The sequence below is a fragment of the Meles meles genome, chromosome 7 (assembly GCF_922984935.1).
Source record: "Meles meles chromosome 7, mMelMel3.1 paternal haplotype, whole genome shotgun sequence".
In the NCBI taxonomy this organism is placed as follows: Eukaryota; Metazoa; Chordata; class Mammalia; order Carnivora; family Mustelidae; genus Meles; species Meles meles.
The window spans coordinates 136,242,516-136,262,834 of NC_060072.1; the positions used below are offsets into that span (position 1 = coordinate 136,242,516).

At 36.2% G+C, this 20,319-nt stretch overlaps 1 protein-coding gene across 1 annotated transcript in view; it reads left to right on the top strand.

Annotated features, from left to right (window-relative positions):
* The window catches only part of LOC123946509 (ankyrin repeat domain-containing protein 26-like), a 95,565-nt gene that overhangs the window by 27,454 nt on the left and 47,792 nt on the right, over positions 1 to 20,319 (top strand). The window contains exons 9-13 of the mRNA XM_046011871.1: positions 4,873 to 5,086; positions 6,754 to 6,937; positions 7,670 to 7,804; positions 9,497 to 10,453; positions 12,017 to 12,169. Of these exons, the coding sequence (XP_045867827.1) occupies positions 4,873 to 5,086; positions 6,754 to 6,937; positions 7,670 to 7,804; positions 9,497 to 10,453; positions 12,017 to 12,169 (1,643 nt within the window). The remainder of the gene's footprint in view (positions 1 to 4,872; positions 5,087 to 6,753; positions 6,938 to 7,669; positions 7,805 to 9,496; positions 10,454 to 12,016; positions 12,170 to 20,319) is intronic.

The following is a 20,319-nucleotide window of genomic DNA, read 5'->3' on the forward strand; positions in this document are numbered from 1 at the left end:
TTCTCAGCTTCATCTTGGATTGTTTCATATCCTTCTGTCCGTGTCTCAGCCACTGTTTTAGATATTTTTTATTATAATAGAGCTTTTTACCCCTCAACAGCTTTAGTTAGGGCAACTGCACATGTATGAAGTGTATAATTTGATAGTTTTGACATATATATATATGTATATACATATATATATATGTATATATATATATATGCATATGAAACCATAACTGTAATTCAGGCAGGTAATAACCCTTAATTCTTGTGTCTCTTTGTACTCCCTCATTATGAAACTGCCGAACGGTTTTCTAAAGTAGTTGCACCATTTTCAATTCCCACCAGCAATGTCTGAGAGTTCTGATTTCTCCCTGTATATTCATGAACACTTAGTAGTGTCAGTTTTTTAAATCTTAGATATTCCGATGGGTCTGTAGTATATGTATCATTATGGTTTTAATATACATTTCCCCAATAACTTATGATGTTGAGCATATCTTCGTGGGCTTATTTGCCATCTATCGTTTTAAAAATTAGGTTTTCTTACCTGTTGAGTTTTGAGAATTCTTTGTATATTCTAGATAGAGTTCCTTTATCACCTGTATTTTTTTGGCAAAGATTTTCTCCCAGTCTGTGACTTTTCATTCTCTCAGCAGTATCTTTTGAAGAGCAGTTTTTCTTTTTGATGAAGTCCAGTTTATACCTTTGCTCTTTTATGGATTTTTGCTTTTGGTGTTCCTATCTGAGAAATCTTTGCCTAGCACTAGGTCAGAGGTTTTCTCTCATGCTTTCTTTTTTAAAAGTTTTGCAGTTGAATAACAAAGTTTTATAGTTTTAGGTCTTACATTTAGATCTGTGATCCATGAGATCCAGTTTGTATTCTTTTTTTTTTTTTTTTTAAGATTTTATTTATTTATTTATTTGACAGAGAGGGAGAGCATGAGCAGTGGGAATGGCAGACTGAGGGAGAGGGTGAAGCAGGCTCCCTGCTGAGCAGAAAGCTGGACACAGGGCTTGATCCCAGGACCCGAGATCATGACCTGAGCCGAAGGCAGCCACTTAACTGACTGAGCCATGCAGGCGCCCCCATTTTGAATTCTTTTTTATTTATGACACAGGGTATGGATCCAGGTTGATTCTTGAACTTGGTAAGTTTACTTATTAGTTTTAGTAGCTTTTTAAAAAAAATTCTGTCAGATTTTTCTATATAACCAAAGTTTATCAAACTTTTTTAAACTACTATTTTACTGATTTCTTAAGGTGGAGCCAAAGGTCATCAGTTTGAGACTTATTTTTTAGTACATACATTCAGTGCTATAAATGTTCATGTGAGTGCTGCTACTGCAGGATTCCAGAAATTCTTATGTGTTATATGTTCACTTCCATTCAGTTCAGAATATTTTCTAATTTCTTTTTTTCTTTACTTCTTTGACCCAGGGGTTATTTAAAGATTTTATTTATTTGAGACAGAGAGAGAGAGAGAGAGAGCGAGCGAGCATGAGCTGGGGGGGAAGCAGACTCCCCTCTAAGCAGGGAGCCCAGTGTGGGGCTTGATCCCAGGACCCTGAGATCATGACCTAAGCCGAAAGCAGACACTTAACCGACTGAGCCACCCAGGCTCCCTGACCCAGGGTTTATTTAGATGTGTGTTAATTAGTTTGCAAATATTTGAGTATTTTCCAGAGATATTTTTATTCTTGATTTCTAATTTGATTTCTTTGTGGTCATAAAACACACTCTTATGACTTCAGTTCTTTTGACTTACTCCTTTTATTTTATTTTATGACCCAGAATATAGTCTCTTTCGGTAAGTGTTCCATGGATGCTTGAGAAGAACGGTGGTGTTCAAGTCTACTATGTCGTTGCTGCTTTTCTGCCTACTGAAATCTCAGACTATCATTGTGAATTTGCTTGTTTCTCTGAAGTTCTGTCAATTTTTACTTTATGTATTTTGAACCTATTAATAGATGCATAAACATTTAGGTTTATTATGCTTCCTTTAGTTGACCCTTTTATCATTATTAAATGAACTTATTTATTGCTCCTAATGTTTTTTGCTTTGAAATCTATTTTGTCTGGTATTAGTGTAACCACTCAGGCTCAGCTTTCTTTTGCCAAGTGTTAGTGTGGTCTATCATATTTCTGACCTCTTAACACATTTGTAGTTTTTACATTTAAAGTGCATTTTTTATAGGTGACAGATAGCTGGGTCTTCTTTTTTATCCATTTTGACAGTCTGCCTTTTCATTGAGGCTTTTAGACCATTTTCATTAAACGAAAATTTAATGTGTGAATAAAATAAAAATAAAATGTGATTATTGATGCAGTTGATTTGAATCTGTCATCATGTTGTTTGACTTCAATTTGTCTTTTCTGCTCTTAGTTCCATTCTCTTATTTTTCTGATTTCTTTCGGATTAATCAAGAAATTTTTATGATTTAGTTTTATTTATGTGTGTATGTGTATGTATGTATTTTGCTTACTAGCTATAACTCTTTAGTTTTGCTATTTTGGTGATTAGAGCTTCAAGTATATGACTTAAGCATCATAGTCCTCCATCTAGTAATGTTATAACACAGCGTATGTCGTTTAAGAAAATTATAAATGTTTACTTCCTTTTCTTCACTCCTAGCCAGATCCTTCTGGATCAGTGGGATTATAGTTTTCATTAAGTTTAGAAAGGTTTTGGGCATTTTTTCTTTTCTTTTTTTAAAGATTTTATTTATTTATTTGAGAGAGAGAGGAGGAGAGAGAGAGTGAGCATGAGCCGGGGGGAGGGGCAGAAGGAGAGGGAGAAGCAGACTCCCCTCTAATCGGGGAGTCCAACACCGGGCTTGGTCCTAGGATCCTGAGAACATAAGATCATGACCTGAGCTGAAGGCAGACGCCCACTGATGAATCCACCCAGTGCCCCTTGTCATTTTTTCTTCGAATATTTTTTCTAGTTCCTTTCCTCTGCGTCTTTGGGGAATTGTATATTAGCTACTTGAAGTTTTTTCAGTTTTCTGGTGTCAAATTTCAGTCTTTTATTTTGTGCTATCTAATATGTGTTTTTTCCAATCCAGTGTGTTTTTCATGTCTGACATAATTTACATCTCTGTAAGTGCTATTTGGTTTTTTAAAAATTAGCTTGTATGCCTCTGCTTACCTTTTTTTTTTTTTTTAAAGATTTTATTTATTTATTTGACAGAGAGAGATCACAAGTAGATAGGCAGGCAGAGAGAGAGAGAGAGAGAGAGAGAGAGAGAGGGAAGCAGGCTCCCTGCTGAGCAGAGAGCCCGATGTGGGACTCGATCCCGGACCCCGAGATCATGACCTGAGCTGAAGGCAGCGGCTTAACCCACCGAGCCACCCAGGTGCCCCTCTGCTTACCTTTTTATGCTTTCTTTGGAGTTCTAGCTAAGTTAATGACAAACACTTTGATCCTTTCCCATCGTGCTCTTATGAATTGTTAGGTGAATCCAGAGTAGTGTTCAGCCTAGAGCTCATAATTCTCCACTGCTGCGGCACGACCTACTTACTCTATCCATTGTGCTGCGGGTTATGAGTTTTTCCAGCATGGCTAATGGGGATAGATACTGTCCCTGGTGCCATGTGAGCACCAGGCAGGGTTTCCTCTGCTCTTTCCAGATGGATCTTTCCCCTGGTCACAGGAGATTTCCTTACATGCATGCATTGATTATTACTATTCTGATCTCCGGGGTTCTTTCTTTGTTCTGCTTTCTCCTCGCCGGTGCTTTGACCTCTGATCTCATCTGCTTGGTTTCACCAGACTCAGTTTCATCACCTCAACTCAGGGAGTCTGGTGGAGTCTATCTCAGTTTTTTCGCCTGTGTCATGGCCTGGAAATTGTCCCAAGGCAGTTAGCTCAGGTATGTGTTAGGCTAACTTCTTGTGTTTTCAGGGATCATTGTCTTTCATTGCCTGAATTCCTTTTTCTTTTTCTTGAAAATGATTTTAAAGTGTATTTTACTTGTTTTTTGTTTGACTTTTTTCCGGTAGGAAGATAAATCAGTACCTGTTACTCCATCTTGGCCAGAAGCAGATTGCAATAGAACTTTGGCATATGCTGTAGACTGTCTTTAATGCTCTCCTTCCTCCTTTGCTCACGTGCTTCCTGCTCCTTCTTCATTTCTCAAAATAGTTATCTCTTCCTCAGGGAACTCTTCCCTCCCTACCATAGATCAAGTTATATTATGTGATCATAGAACTCTTATTATAGGAACTATCTGAATTTACACTTGTTTTCTCCTTTACTAGACTTCAAGTTAAATAAAAGCCAGAGATCTGCAGAGCTTAGTGTAATATCTTTTGCTTTTTTATTTATTTGAGGGATAAATTTTTAATTTGATTTATTTATTTGAGAGACAGAGTGCATAAGCTGGGGGAGGGGCAGAGGCAGGGGGAGAAACAGACTCCCCACTGCATAGGGAGCCCAATGTAGAGTTTGATCCCAGGACCCTGAGATCATGACCTGAGCTGAAGGCAGATGCTTAACCAACTGAGACACCCAGGCATCTCAGTAATATATTTTATATTGAAATCATTCACTATATATTTGTTTAATATATGCATGAGTGAATGTGAAATTATACAGTCCTTTATATGCAAGAAGTACTCATACATTTTATTTCTTTTTCTTTTTTAAATATTTAACTAATTTATTGGAGAGAGAGCATGACCGGGGAGTGGGAAAGAACAGAGGGGGAGTGAGGGAGGGGGGAAAGAATCTCAAGCAGACTCCATGCTGAGTGGAGCCCGATGCAGGGCTCGATCCTAAGAATCTGGGATTATGACCGTAGCTGAAACCAAGAGTCAGATGCTTAACCAGCTGAGCCGCTTAGATGCCCTATATATTTTATTTGCTTTTGTTTTTTTTCTGATGTAGATTCTGTCAGTTTATTGAAAATCCAGGATACGGTTCTTTCATATGAAAGATTAATAGAACTTAAAAAAAATCACTGTGGACAACTTAAAAGAAAAAATAAAAAAATGGAAAATAAGGCTAAGGGACTACAAAAGGAGCTATCAGAAAAAAAAGAAATGATATCGAAGTTGGAGCTTCAAAAAGTAGAATGGGAGCAAGAACTCTGCAGTTTGAGGTATGATATTTTGGTTTTAAGGAAATACTTGAACTATTTACTTTTTTTTTTTTAAATAGGCTCCACACCCAATATATGTGGGGCTTGAACACACAGCCGTGAGATCAAGAGTCGCATGCTCTACCAGTTGAGTCAGCCAGGCACCCCTTGAATTATTTACTTTTATACTACAGATGTGTACAAGTTTTGAAATTGCTAACTTACCTTCTGAGATTTTATAGGGAAGAAAACGTCTTTAGTATTGTGAAGTATGAGATTCTTCAAAATAATACAGCAAGTTCTTAACAGTGAATACTTTTAATAATTTAATGAATATTCCAAATCATAATTTTAATGACCATATAGAAATCCACCATGTGAAAACCTTATTATTTAACAAATTGAATTTTGGATTCCCCCCCCCATTTTCTATACTTTAATTAATGCTGTAAGGAATAGTCTTTTATATAAATCTGTTTCTATATTTCTGGTTACTTGGAATAAATCCTTCAATGTATGTTGTTTACTTAAAGTATAAAATTTTTTAAAGAAGGTCTTTGATCCTATTTTTAAATTGTTCTCAGGGAATTTTATATTAATTTATATGCCCATCAACAGAGTATAAAATGGCCATTTTTCTCAAGATAGAAAAATTTTTAAAAACTAGTTTTAAACATACGCAGTGATTAAAAAGTAAAATGGAAAATGATTACTGCTAAGTTTTTTCAGCATCTCTCTTATATGTTGACAAAATTCATTCAAAATTCTATGCTGCAAGCACATATTACTCTTTATTATTTATTTAATATAGATCCTGTGTTGTTGTAAAGGGGTTTTCAAATGATTTATTAAATGGATAATAGGGGAAACAAATAATACATTATATGTTAATTAAAAAAAAGAAAATGAATCAGGGGCACCTGGATGGCTCAGTTGGTTAAGTGTCTGCCTTTGACTCAGGTCATGATCCCAGGGTGCTGGGATTGAGTCCCCCATTGGGCTTCTTGCTAAGCGGGGAGCCTGCTTTTCCCTGTCCCTCTGCCTGCTACTCCACCTTTTTTATGATCTCTCTATGAAATAAATAAATAAAATCTTTAAAAAAATGAAATGAATAATAATCAGCAAGGTAAATTGAGAGTATTGCAGAAGAAGAAACGTAAAAATCATAGGGCAACAGATATTCGACTCCCTAGCCTCGTCCTGGATCACAGCAGTCTGCAGGTGACGTGTAAATGCATCTGCAGATGCTGTCTTACACGCCGTACCTGTGATATTTCGTGAAGTAGCAATTTACTTTTAGTGAATTATAACTTCTTTATGAACAGCAACTTCTCTTTTTAAATAGTAACTAAATTATCTCTTCTAATGGAGGAGTAATTATGACTATGTGGAAAAAACAATAATCTTCCATTCTTTCTTGAATAATTTCAAAATTCCTTTCCCTACAATATCTCCCAGAGATATTAGTACTAAGCAGCGTAATGCTTTTTCATTGCTTCTTTTCAACTATATGTATCTTTGGGAAGAGATCGAAGTGAGAAATTAAAAACATGAGCCCTAGAAAGGGAAAAAATTGAGAACATAGAAATTTCATTTGGATAATAAACCAACGTACGTGGCACCAGATCATAACATGAGCTTTTTATTGCTTACAAAACAAATTTTAAAATAAGCACATTTATTTGCAGATTTACTTTAAAACAAGAAAAAGAAAGAAGAAGAAATGCTGAAATGTTATATGAAAAGATTCAGGAGCAACTAACAAGAAAAGAAGAGCAATATAATAAAGAAGTTGAAATGAAACAAGAACTTGAACTTAATCTTAGAACACTAGATATGGAATTGAGGACTGTAAGAAATGATTTCAATCAGGTAAGTCTTTGATAAAAGTTGCGTATTTCCATCAGTATTATTTATAATATCCCTTTGATTTAATGTATATTACTTAGGTATGAAATAGATAAAAAATTTAGTTTTATACTAATAGGAACTATGATATTTATAGCTAAAATCATTATTTTATTGGAATTCTTGGCTTCTCATATAAGCCCTATGTATATTTTCTGAATGAAGGGATGGAGGGTAAATTGAGATAAATATGCATGTTGGCTTTTTTTTTTAAAGATTTTATTTATTTTAAGAGAGAGAGCATGAGTAGGGGAATGTGTAGAGGGGGAGGGAAAGGGAGGGATAAGAATCTCATGCAGACTCTGAGTGCAGAGCCTGACTCAGGGTTGGATCTTAAAAGCTTGAGATCATGACCTGAGCTGAAACCAAGAGTAGGACACTTAACCAACTGAGCTACCCAGGCACCCCAGTTTTGGATTTTTTATATTAAAATACAGGCTAAATCACCTTGGACTATGATTGAACTAGTTAAATGTTTTGTAAAGAAATTTTATTTCATATACTGTATCTACCTGTATGTTTACTCTATGACAAATTTAGCTGTCATTTAAATTAAAATTTGAGTTACTTGTGTAGGATAAAAGTCCTTGTGTTTAAAAAGGCTACTTCTTTTGAACTTTTTTTTAAGTTCTCTTAAACTTTTGACTTTTTTTTTTATTGGTATCCACCAAAATCCTAATGAAAATATGTCTTTAGGTTGTGGAAGAATGGAATGATACTAAGAAACAACTTTGTCGAGAACAGGATGCCAGAATATTACAAGATGGAATTCTAAACAATCACCTTTGCAAACAAAAGGAGATAGAAATGGATAACAAAAGGAGTTCTGGGGTATTTTCTTAAGTTATTTTGAAGTACATGAGTGTATGTTTTGTATGTATATATATTTTATTTCTGAAATTATTATTGTTTCTCTGTGTATGTGTATATATTTTTTCTCCATGTGTGTATATATATACATATGTATGTATATATAAATATATTTATACATGTGTATGTATTATATGTATATATATTATACATGTGTATGTATACATGTATATGTATATGTATATATGTGTGTCTTTGTATATACATATTTTATCCATGTGTATGTGTGTGTGTATATGTGTGTGTGTGTGTGTGTGTATATATATATATATATTTTTTTTTTAAACCAGCACTGCAGATCATGGAAAGCATAGAGGATTTTTAAAGCATAGATATATATGTGTATATACATATAAAGTATATTTAGGGGGCCATAGAGGTCAGTGGCATTTTGGGTCCGGTGGATAAAGTAATATTCTTAATTTAAATGCATTTGTCTGCAAGAATCAAATAGTGACATTCTTAATGCCTTCATCCAAAGGGAGAGGCTTTTATTATATTCCATAACCATAAGCTCAAAACTATTGGAACTAACAACATAAGTTTCAGTTTTGGGCAGGTATTTCCTCACCTCTCTCTCAATAGTTTAGCTTAACACTTCCACTGATGAACAGGAGGAAATGTATATAGCCTATTCAGAGACTTTATTTTGGATGTTAGTCTCTTACTTTTGACAAAAGTAGCAATGTGCTCCAAGGAGTATCCTATTTCATTATAAGGTGCCTTTGAAATAATCATATGCTAATGATAATTTATTGATGAATATTTTATTCCTAATAAAATAGCTTAGTGTATTTTTCCCTATTTTATATTTACTACTGTTTTAAACATCATGATGAGGAAAAAAATTTATTACAGCAGCAAATAATCTCATGATTTTTTCTAAGAGCTGTATAAATTTTACCTTAAATTTAAAATACCAGTGGTATTTTGTGTGGATATGAGGCTTCTTTTGTCTTCATGATTTACACTGGAGAAGAGCTCCGGTTTGGTGCACCAGCACTAATAGTGGAGTTAGAAGACCTGCGGGAAGTTCTGCAACTCACTTAATATTTTGAACCTCTCCATTCTAGAATCGTGGTAACTAATAATTCATTGATGTATGTAGAAGTGTTTATAGTACAGGGCCTAGATTTGTCAGTGATCAGTAGATTTAACTCTTATAACTGACTATAGAAATGTTAGAAAAGTAGAATTTCTATGGACTATTGTGAGGGAAAAGAATTTTAGGAAATTTAATCTGTCCAAATATATGCAGAGCTAAGGATTTTACTGTGGCATATCTGTGTTAGATGTCAGACTGTAAACTTGATTCTTAGTGTAGTCAGATTTATTAATCTTTTATTTCAGGCTTTCTGGGTTTGCTTTTAATCGGAGAAAGACCTTTCCAATTCTGAGATTCTTAAAAATTTTGTCTTGCTTGCTTTTTTCCTTTCATGCATTCATTGTCTTCAATTAAATTTTTGAAGCTTTGGGAATTTATGCTTGTATAAAGTTGGAGGTTTGGACCCAACTTTATTTTTTTCCAGTTCAGTATCTACTTACTGCAACCTAGTCATTGTATAAACGTAGTTTATTCTTTAATTTCAGAGAAAAATCCTCATAATGTCATTTTATTGTGTTCCAATTAAAAGTCTCCTTTGTTTTACTTAGATTTCTAATAGTCATGAAAATGAAAAATATCTGTTGCCTAACAAATACATGTTGGAGGATCAAATCGCTATGCTAAGACTGGAAATAGACACAATAAATAACCAGAACCAGGAGAAGGAAAGGAAATACTGTGAAGACATTGAAATTTTAAAAGAAAAGCATGTCAGTCTTCAGAAGACCATAAAACTGAATGAGGAAAGATTAACAAAATCAGAACTCCAACACAGTGGACAGATTAATGCTCTGACCATTGAGAACACAATGCTAAAGTCTAAACTGGAGAATGAAAAGCAAAACAAAGAAAGACTGGACGAAAAAGTTGAATCGTACCGTGCTAGACTAGATGCTGCTATACAGGATTATGACCAAAGTCAGACATCAAAAAGAGACCTAGAACTTGCTTTCCAGAGAGCAAAAGGCGAATGGTTTCGTGTACAGGACAAATTGAATTTTGATGTGTCTAAACTAAAAGAAGATAATGAGCTTCTTTCTCAGAACCTTTCTGAAGCTGAAAGTAAATTTAATACTCTGGAAACTGAGCTCCATCGCACAAGAGATGCTCTCAGAGAAAAGACTTTGGTTTTAGAATGTGTACAAAGAGACCTAAGTCAAACACAGTGTCAGAAAAAGGAAATTGAACACGCGTATCAAAGTGCACAAGATAAAGTGAGTAAATACATTGGGAAGCAGGAATCCTTAAAGGAGAGATTATCTCAACTACAAAGTGAAAATATGTTGCTTCAACAGCAACTAGATGATGCTCACAACAAAGCTTCCAGTAAAGAAAAGGTAGTAATTAATATCCAAGACCAGTTTCAGGATATTATAAAAAAACTTCAAGCCGAAAGTCAAAAGCAAGCTCTTGTAATAGAAGCAAGCAAGCAAGAGTTAATAAATGAACGTAATCTTTTAAGAGAAAGAATGTATGTGTATGAAAAGGAGAAAGTAGAAAGAGAAGTAAGTATCCAGAAAGATAAATATTTTTCAAGCTTCCTGAGAAAATTCAAAGTAATATTTGATTATGGATTATTGTTGTTAGTATTATTATTTTAGAGAGAAAGAGTGCACCTGCACATGAATGGGAGTGGGTCAGAGGTAGAGGGAGAGAGAATCCCAGGAGGGCTCCACGTTGGAGAGCTCCACCTCATGACCCTGAGATCATGACCTAAATGATTATAGCTGAATTTTGAATCTAGTTGAATATAAAAAATATATAGACTGTAAGTCAGCATAACTTGTATCCAGCCAATAAAAATTAGACTTGAGAGGTGCTTTAATTTGAATAAAATTGATCTGTCTTCTATGAAAGTTTAAGAAGTTATAAATTGTTACTAGATAGTAGGCTGATATTGATAATTTAGTCTGATACTGCTAAAATAATAATTTTAATTCTTGTCATTACATGTTAATACCATGATGAACAGATAAATGGAAATGCTCAAAATACTAAAATGAGCATTTTGAAATTGAGATTCAATTAAGTAGATTAACTTGACAGCTCCACATTTCCCAAATCAACTGCTTAAAAAGTACAGTATCTTAGTACTTTTTATACATATATACATAAGTATATATTTATAAGTATAAATGTTTATACGTATATACTTTTATACATTTATACATTTATGCAAGCTATACATGGTAGCTTTTTATACATTTTAGGTTGGCATAATTTTATTCTTTTTTATAGAAATTTGAATTTTTAGTCCGAAATCATGTATTCTTATGACCTTTTAATCCTTTGAAGGTACTTACTTTTCATTAAATCATAATTTGGGACAACTGTGATGAGCTTTAGCAAAACTATATTTGATTTAATCTTCCCACTGCTATTTATAATTTTTGAAGCAATTTTACAAATAATTTGCTCATTTTAAAGCTCAGTTACTATCATTTGGGCCTAAGTTTGTCCAACACAAAGAGAATTGTATTTCTGTAATTCATTAATTGGGCATTGGATCTCCATTTTCAGATTAATGAGGGGTGGCAGGATTCTTGTGTAGCAGGAATGGAGGTCAGGGGGGAGAGGTGAAAACCAGGTCATCTAGGGTCTTGAAGGCCATTAGAATAACTTCACTTATGTTCTGAGATAGTTATCTATTAAAAGGATTTGAGCAGAGGATTGAACATGTAAGGAACTCAGACATTAATTGAAGCCTCTAATAAAAAAGAGGGAAAACATTTCATACTGTAGAATTTACCAGTGTTGGTCCCACCTATATACCCATTTCTTTTTGAGACTTCAGTCGATTGGGAAGCTTTGCGAAAATTCATCCACAAGGAATGGATAGTGGGGCTGAACTAATTATCTCAGTAACATAATACTGACTAGGCAGGATGACATCTTTTTGTGTCTTTAACCAAATTCATTAAACAGCCATAATGTGTACATGATAGGAAAAGGAGATGAATTGATGTTTGTAGTGAAATTTTCCGAGTACATAGGTTAAAGTTATATATTGTTAGCATAATTTAATAGTAAGATGATTTATAAAACCAGTAACAGAAATGTCTTATTAGGTAGCTGTGAGACAACTTCAAGAAGAACTGGCCGATACCCTAAAAAAACAATCTATGTCAGAGGCTTCACTGGAGGTGACATCACGTTGTCGTATGAATTTAGAAGATGAGGTACAGGACTTAAAGAAAAAACTGGCTCAGATTATGAATCAGGTATGTATGAAATGTAACATGTCAAGTTAATCTGTAGTTGGTTAAATAATATGAAGTGTTTTAGGATGCTTATTTCCATGGACTACTTCCTTTTGTATTTTCATTATAATTTAGTATAATTTTAGTATCTTCATAATGTACTTATTTCTTAAACTTTGACTTTCATTCTGCTATTTGTGTTATACATTTTTTTTCTTAGAGTAGTTACCCTTAGGAAAGTTGAAAATTACACATCATTCCTCACAGAAATTGGGACTTTTTTCCTACTAAATAATTTCTTTAAAGATTTATTTATTTATTTGTGGTGGAGGGTGGGGTGGAGAGGCAGAGGGAGATGGAGAGAATTTCAAGCAGACCCCTGCCCAGCACAGAGCCCCATGTTGGCTTGACTCCATGACCCATAAGATCATGACCTGAGCTAAAATCCTGAGTTGGATGCATAACCAACTGAGCCACCCAGGTGTCCTAAATAGTATTTTAATGATATCTCTGTTACCATGATGAGCTAAGCCGTGTAAAAGCAGAAGATAATGTTTAATGGAATGTTTCAGAAAATTGTCTTATTTCTCATCTTCACTTTTTTGAATAGATACAGAATCTGTACTGATTTCAGGATAACTTGCACAGAAAAGTGATTTCACAAACCAGTTGAACTTAGGCATTTCCTTCATTTTCTTTTCCTTTTCAATGTATAATAAATGCATAGAAATATTTAGATCATGTATACTATATACACCCAAAAGAGAGAATTAAGAAAATTATCTAGGTCTTGCCATTGGATTTTTAAAAAGCTTTATTGAGATAGAATGCACATTCCATACAATTCACCCATTTAATAGTATAGTTCAATGTTTCTGAGTATATTGATAGAGTTGTGCAGCCATTACTGCCATCAAGTAGAACATTTATTTTTTAAGATTTTATTTATTTATTTGACAGAGATCACAAGTAGGCAGAGAACCAGGAAGAGAGAGAGGAAGGGAAGCAGGCTCCCTGCTGAGCAAAGAGCCCAATGTGGGGCTCGATCCCAGGACCCTGGGATCATGACCTGAGCCAAAGGCAGAGGCTTTAACCCATTGAGCTACCCAGGCTCCCCTAAGTAGAACATTTTAATTACCCTGAAAAGAAACCCTTAGTCCTTGCCCCCAGGTTCAGGCAACCACCAGTCTACTTCCTGCCTCTATAGAGTTGCCCATTCTGAATATTTCATATATAGGGAATCACACAATGTGTGGTCCTTTGTGACTAGCTTCCTTCGCTTAATATTTTTGGGGTTCAACTATGTCATAACATATATCAGTGCTTCATTCCTTATTATCAAACAGTACTCCACTGGGGGCTAAAACCCTTGTTCATTCATCATTTGATGCACCTTTGGGTTGTTTCCACTTTTTGGCCATTAGTAATGCTGCTGTGAACGTTCATTTAGTTATTGTCTAGACATCTGTTTTTATTTCCCTGCCATCACATTTTATCCTCTCAGTTAATTGGGTTGATTTCTCCATCTCAGTCCTTTTTTTTTTTTTTTAAATTAACATATAATGTATTATTTGTTTCAGGGGTATGGGTCTGTGATTCATCAGTCTTACACAATTCACAGCACTCAGCATAGCACATACCTTCCCCAATGTCCATAACCCAGCCACCCCATCCCTTGCACCTCCCTCCCCTCCAGCAACCCTCAGTTTGTTTCCTGAGATTAAGAGTTTGTCTCCCTCCCTGGTCCCATCTTGTTATATTTTTTCCTTCCCTACTCCCCAAACCCCCCACATTGCCTCTCAAATTCCTCATATCAGAGAGCTCATATCATAATTTTCTTTCTATGATTGACTTATTTCGCTCAGCATAATACCCTCCCTCTAGTTCCATCTACATCATTGCAAATGGCAAGATTTCATTTCTTTTGATGGCTGCATAGTATTCCATTGTATATATATACCTCATCTTCTTTATCCATTTATCTGTTGATGGACATCTAGGTTCTTTCCATTGTTTGGCTATTGTGGACATTGCTGCTATAAACATTCGGGTGCATGTGCCCCTTCGGATTACTACATTTGTTTCTTTAGGGTAAATACCCAGTAGTGCAATTGCTGGGTCATAAGGTAGCTCTATTTTCAACTTTTTGAGGAACCTCCATACTGTTTTCCAGAGTGGCTGACCAGCTTGCATTCCCACCAACAGTGTAGGAGGGCTCCCCTTTCTTCGCATCCTTGCCAACACCTGATGTTTCCTGACTTGTTTTTTTTAGCTGTTCTGACTAGTGTGAGATGGTATCTCAGTGTAGTTTTGATTTGTATTTCCTTGATGCCAAGTGATGTTGAGCACTTTTTCATCTGTCTGTTGGCCATTTGGATGTCTTCTCTGCAGAAATGTATGTTCATGTACTCCACCCATTTCTTGATTGGATTATTTGTTCTTTGGGTGTTGAGTATGATAAGTTCTTTATAGATTTTTGGATACTAGCCCTTTATCTGATATGTCATTTGCAAATATCTTCTCCCATTCTGTCAGTTGTCTTTTGGTTGTGTTGACTGTTTCCTTTGCTGTGCAAAAGCTTTTGCTCTTGATGAAGTCCCAATAGTTCATTTTTGCCTTGCTCCCCTTGCTTTTGGGGATGTTTCTAGGAAGAAGTTGTTGCGGGTGAGGTTGAAGAGGTTGCTGCCTGTGTTCTCTTCAAGGATTTTGATGGATTCCTGTCTCACATTGAGGTCTTTCATCCAGCTGGAGTCTATTTTTGTGTGTGGTATAAGAAGATGGTCCAGTTTCATTCTTATGCTTGTCGCTGTCCAATTTTCCCAACACCATTTGTTGAAGAGACTGTCTTTTTTCCACTGGATATTCTTTCCCGCTTTGTTGAAGATTAGTTGACCATAGACTTGAGGGTCCATTTCTGGGCTTTCTATTCTGTTTCATTGATCTATGTGTCTGTTTTTCTTACAGTACTATACTGTCTTGATGATTACAGCTTTGTCATAGAGCTTGAAGTCTGGAATTGTGATGCCTCCAGTTTTGTTGTTCTTTTTCAGCATTCCTTTGGCTATTTGGGGTCTTTTCTGATTCCATACAAATTGTAGGATTATTTGTTCCAGCTCTATGAAAACCTTGATGGTATTTGATAGGAATTGCATTCCTAGACTGCTCTGGGCAGGATCGACATTTTAACAGTATTTGTTCTTCCAATCCATGACCATGTAATGTTTTTTCCATTTCTTTGTGTCTTCCTTAATTTCCTTCATGAGTATTCTGTAGGTTTCTGAATATAGCTGCTTTGTCTCCTTGGTTAGGTTTATTCCTAGGTATCTTATGGTTTTTGGTGCAATTGTAAATGGGATCGACTCCTTAATTGCTCTTTCTTTTATCTTGTTGTTGGTGTATAGAAATGCAACTGATTTCTGTGCATTGATTTTATATCCTAACACTTCACTGAATTCTTGTAGGTGTTCTAGCAATTTTGGAGTGGAGTCTTTTAGGTTTTCCACATAAAGTATCATATCATCTTCATAGAGTGAGAGTTTGGCTTCTTCTTTGGCAATTCAGGTGCTTTTTATTTCTTTTGTTGTTTGATTTCTGAGGCTAGGACTTCTAGTACTATGTTGAATAGCAGTGGTGAGAGTAGGCATCCCTGCCGTGTTCCTGACCTTAGGGGAAAAGCTCTCAGTTTTCCCCATTGAGAATGATATTAGCAAAAAAAAAAAAAAAAAAAAAAAGCATGATATTTGCTGTGGGTTTTTCATAGATAGTTTTTATGACATTGAGTTATGTACCCTCGATCCCTACACTGTGAAGAGTTTTGATCAAGAAAGGATGCTATACTTAGTCAAATGGTTTTTCCTGCATCTGTTCAGAGTATCGTATTGTTCTTGTCTTTTCTTTTATTAATGTATTGTATCACACTGATTGATTTGCAGATGTCGAACCAGCCTTGCAGGCCAGGAATAAATCCCACTGGTCATGATGAATAATCCTTTTAATGTACTATTGGATCCTATTGGCTAGTATTTTGGTGAGAATTTTTGCATCTGTGTTCATCAGGGATATTGGTCTCTAATTGTCCTTTTTGTCTTTGTCTTGTTTTGGGATCAAGGTAATGCTGGCCTCATAAAATGAGTTTGGAAGTTTTCCTTCCATTTCTGTTTCTTGGAACAGTTTTAGGAGAATAGGTATTAATTCTTTAAATGTTTTGTAGAACTCGCCAGGAAAGTCATCAGCCCTGGAGTTTTGTTTGTTGGGAGATTTTTGATTACTGCTTTAATTTCCTTTCTGGTTATGGGTGTGTTCAGGTTTTCTATTTCTTCCTGGTTCAGTTTTGGTAATTTATATGTCTCTAGGAATGCACCCATTTCTTGCAGATAGTCTAATTTGCTGGTTTATAGTTTCTCATAATATGTTCTTATAATTATGCTTCCTTGGTGTTGATTGTGATCTCTCTTCTTTCATTCATGATTTTATTAATTTGGGTCCTTTATTCTATTATCAAAGTCTGGCCAGGGGTTTATCAATCTTATTAATTCTTTCAAGGAACCAGCTCCTAGTTTAATTGATCTGTTCTATTGTTCTTTTGGTTTCTATTTCATTGATTTCTGTTTTCATCTTTATTAATTCTCTTCTCCTGCTGTGTTTAGGCTTTCTTTGCTGCTCTTTCTCCAGGTCCTTTAGGTGGAAGGTTAGGTTTTGAACTTGAGACCTTTCTTGTTTCTTGAGAAAGGCTTGTATTGCTCTATACTTCCTCTTCAGGACTGCCTTTGCTGCATCCCAAAGATTTTGAACAATTGTGTTTTCATTTTCCTTTGTTTCCATGAATTCTTTTTTTTTTTTTTTTAAAGATTTTATTTATTTATTTGACAGAGAGAGAGCACAAGTAGACAGAGAGGCAGGCAGAGAGAGAGAGGAAAGCAGGCTCCCTGCTGAGCAGAGAGCCTGATGCGGGACTCGATCCCAGGACCCTGAGATCATGACCTGAGCCGAAGGCAGCGGCTTAACCCACTGAGCCACCCAGGCGCCCCTCCATGAATTCTTTTAATTGTTCTTTAATTTCCTGGTTGACCCATTCATTCTTTAGTAGGATGCTCTTTAGCTTCCATGTATTTGCGTTCCTTCCAACTTTCCTCTTGTGATTGAGTTCTAGTTTCAAAGCATTGAGGTTTGAAAACATGCAGGGAATGATCCCAGTCTTTTGTTACCGGCTGAGACCTGATTTATGACCCAGAATGTGATCTTTTCTGGAGAATGTTCCATGTGTGGTAGAGGAGAAAGTGTATTCTGTTGCTTTGGGATGGAATGTTCCTGAATATATCTGTGATGTCCATCTGGTACAGGGTGTCATTTAAAGCCTTTTATTTCCTTGTTGATCTTTTGCTTAGATGATTTGTCCATTTCTGGGGGGGGGGGGGGTTAAAGTCCCTTGCTATTAGTGTATTTTTGATGTGTTTCTTTGCTGTTATTATAAATTGGTTTATATCGTTGGCTGCTCCCATGTTAGGGGTATAAATATTTACAATTGTTAGATCTTCTTGTACAGACACTTTAAGTGTGATATAGTGCCCTTGCATATCTCTTATTATAGTCTTTGGCTTAAAATCTAATTTGTCTGATATAGGGATTGCCACCCCAGCTTTCCTTTGATGTCCGTTAGCATGGTAAATTGTTTTCCACCCCCTCACTTTAAATATGGAGGTGTGTTGGGTCTAAAATGAGTTTCTTGCAGGTAGCATATTGATGGGTCTTGTTTTTTTTATCCATTCTGATACCCTGTGTCTTTTGATTGGGGCAGGTAGCTCATTTGCATTAAGGATAACTATTGAAAGATATGAATTTAGTGCCATTGTTTTGCCTGTAAGGTAACTATTACTGTATTCCTTTCTTGTCTGTTACTTTTAGACTCTCTCTTTGCTTAGAGGACCCCTTCCAATATTTCCTATGGGGCTGGTTTGGTGTTTGCAAATTCTTTTAGTTTTTGTTTGTCCTGGGAGCTTTTTATCTCTCCTACTTTCAGTGACAGCCTAGCTGGATATAGTATTCTTGGCTGCATATTTTTCTCACTTAATGCTCTGAATATATCATGCCAGTCCTTTCTGGCCTGCCAGGTCTGTGTGGATAGTTGTCCTGCAAACCTAATATTTCTATTAGAATAAATTTTATTCATTGTAGATTATGGACCTCTTGTCCTAAGCCACTTTCAGGATTTTCTCTTTGTCTCTGATACTTGTAAGTTTACTATTAGATGACGGGGTATTGACCTGTTTTTATTGATTTTGATGCAGTTTCTCTGTGCCTCCTAGATATTGATGTTTTTTCCCCCCACATTAGGGACATTTTCTGCTATAATTTGCTCCAATATACTGTCTGCCCCTCCCCTTCTTCTTCAGGGATCCCAATTATTCTAATATCATTTCGTCTTATGGTATCACTTATCTCTCAAATTCTCCCCTCGTGATCCTGTAGTTGTTTATCTTTCTTTTTTTTTTTTTTCAGGCTCTTTGTTTTCTATCATTTGGTCTTCTATATCACTAATTCTCTTCTGCCTCATTTATCCCAGCAGTCAGAGCCTCCATTTTTTATTGTACTTCATTAATACCTTTTTTGATTTCAAGTTGGATAGAGTTTAGTTCTTTTATTTCTCCAGAAGGGGATTCGCTGGTATCTTCTATGCTTTTTCAAGCCCAGCTAGTAACTTTATAATTGTCATTCTGAACTCTAGTTCCTACACTTTACTAATGTCCTATTGATTAGGTCCCTGGCAGTTGGTATTGCCTCTTGTTCTTTTTAGGTGAGTTTTTCTTCTATGTTATTTTGTGCCAGAGAAGAATAGATAAGTGAGAGAACAAAATGCTCAAAAGGTAACAATGACCCCAGAAAATGTATGCTAAACAAATCAGAAGATACCCAAAATTGTGGGGAAAAAAGAGGGGGGAATATATTAGGCTGGTGAATAGAACAGAGCCTCACACTTGATTTTGGGTGTATTTTGCTCTGCTAGAAGAAACTGCCTCCCAAAATTTTAAAGAAAGAACAAGTTATATCTATACAAAAATCAGGGTAAATATGATGAATGGGTGGAACATGAATATAAGGATGGAAATTTAAAAAGATTTTTAAAACGGAAATGGTAAGAAGTTTCTTGAAGAAAGAAAGAAAAGAAATAAAAAAAAACAACAACAAGGAATGTGATCCACTAGATTTAGGGTATATTTTAGTCTGTTAAAAGAAACTGTATCCCGGGGTGCCTGGGTGGCTCAGTTGGTTAAAACCTCTGCCTTTGGCTTAGGTCATAATCCCAGGGTCATGGGATTGAGCCCCACATCAGGCTCTCTGCTCCGCAAGCAGCCTGTTTCCTCTCTTTCTGCCTGCCTCTCTGCCTACTTGTGATCTCTGTCTGTCAGATAAATAAATGAAATCCTTGAAAAAAAAAAAGAAACTGTATCCTAAAATTTTTTTTTAAAGATTTTATTTATTTGACACAGAGAGAAAGAGATCAAAAGTAGGCAGAGAGGCAGGCAGAGAGAGAGGATGAAGCAGGCTCCCTGCTGAGCAGAGAGCCCAATGTGGGGCTCGAACCCAGGACCCTGAGATCATGACCTGAGCTGAATGCAGAGGCTTAACCCACTGAGCCACCCAAGCACCCTTGTATAGCTTTTGTTCCCTGAAAGCTTTCTGTATAGCTTTGGAGGAGGAGAATGAAGATCTCAGCTTCCCAGGCTCCAGACAGAGGAGCCGAGATCTTGGGTCCCCATTCCTCATTGTGCCCTCAGAGAAAAGCAGTCAATCACTACTGTCTCCTGGGTCTCCAAGCTCCCCTAGCCTGTGACTGAATTCTATCTCTGGTGCATGGCTGCATTTGGAGTCTCCAAACCCAGTAGATTCCTGCAGGGCATTGCTGCACTTCTCCTCATGGTGGAGGCGGTGTTGGGGAGGAGTCTCCCCAGATCTTTTGCTTGTTGGGTTCCTGTTTGAAGAGTACTACCCAACTGTGCCTTGGATTATGGTTCATGGCAACCCCGAGCTGAGAGCCCACTCCTCGGCTCTGTCTTTGCAGCTGGCTGCCCTGCTCCAATACCTGGGAGCTCTGCCACACTCAGGCACCCCTGATCTTTCTGTGATCCAGAGGGTCCTGAGACCACACTGTCCCTTCGAGGATTCCACACCCCACC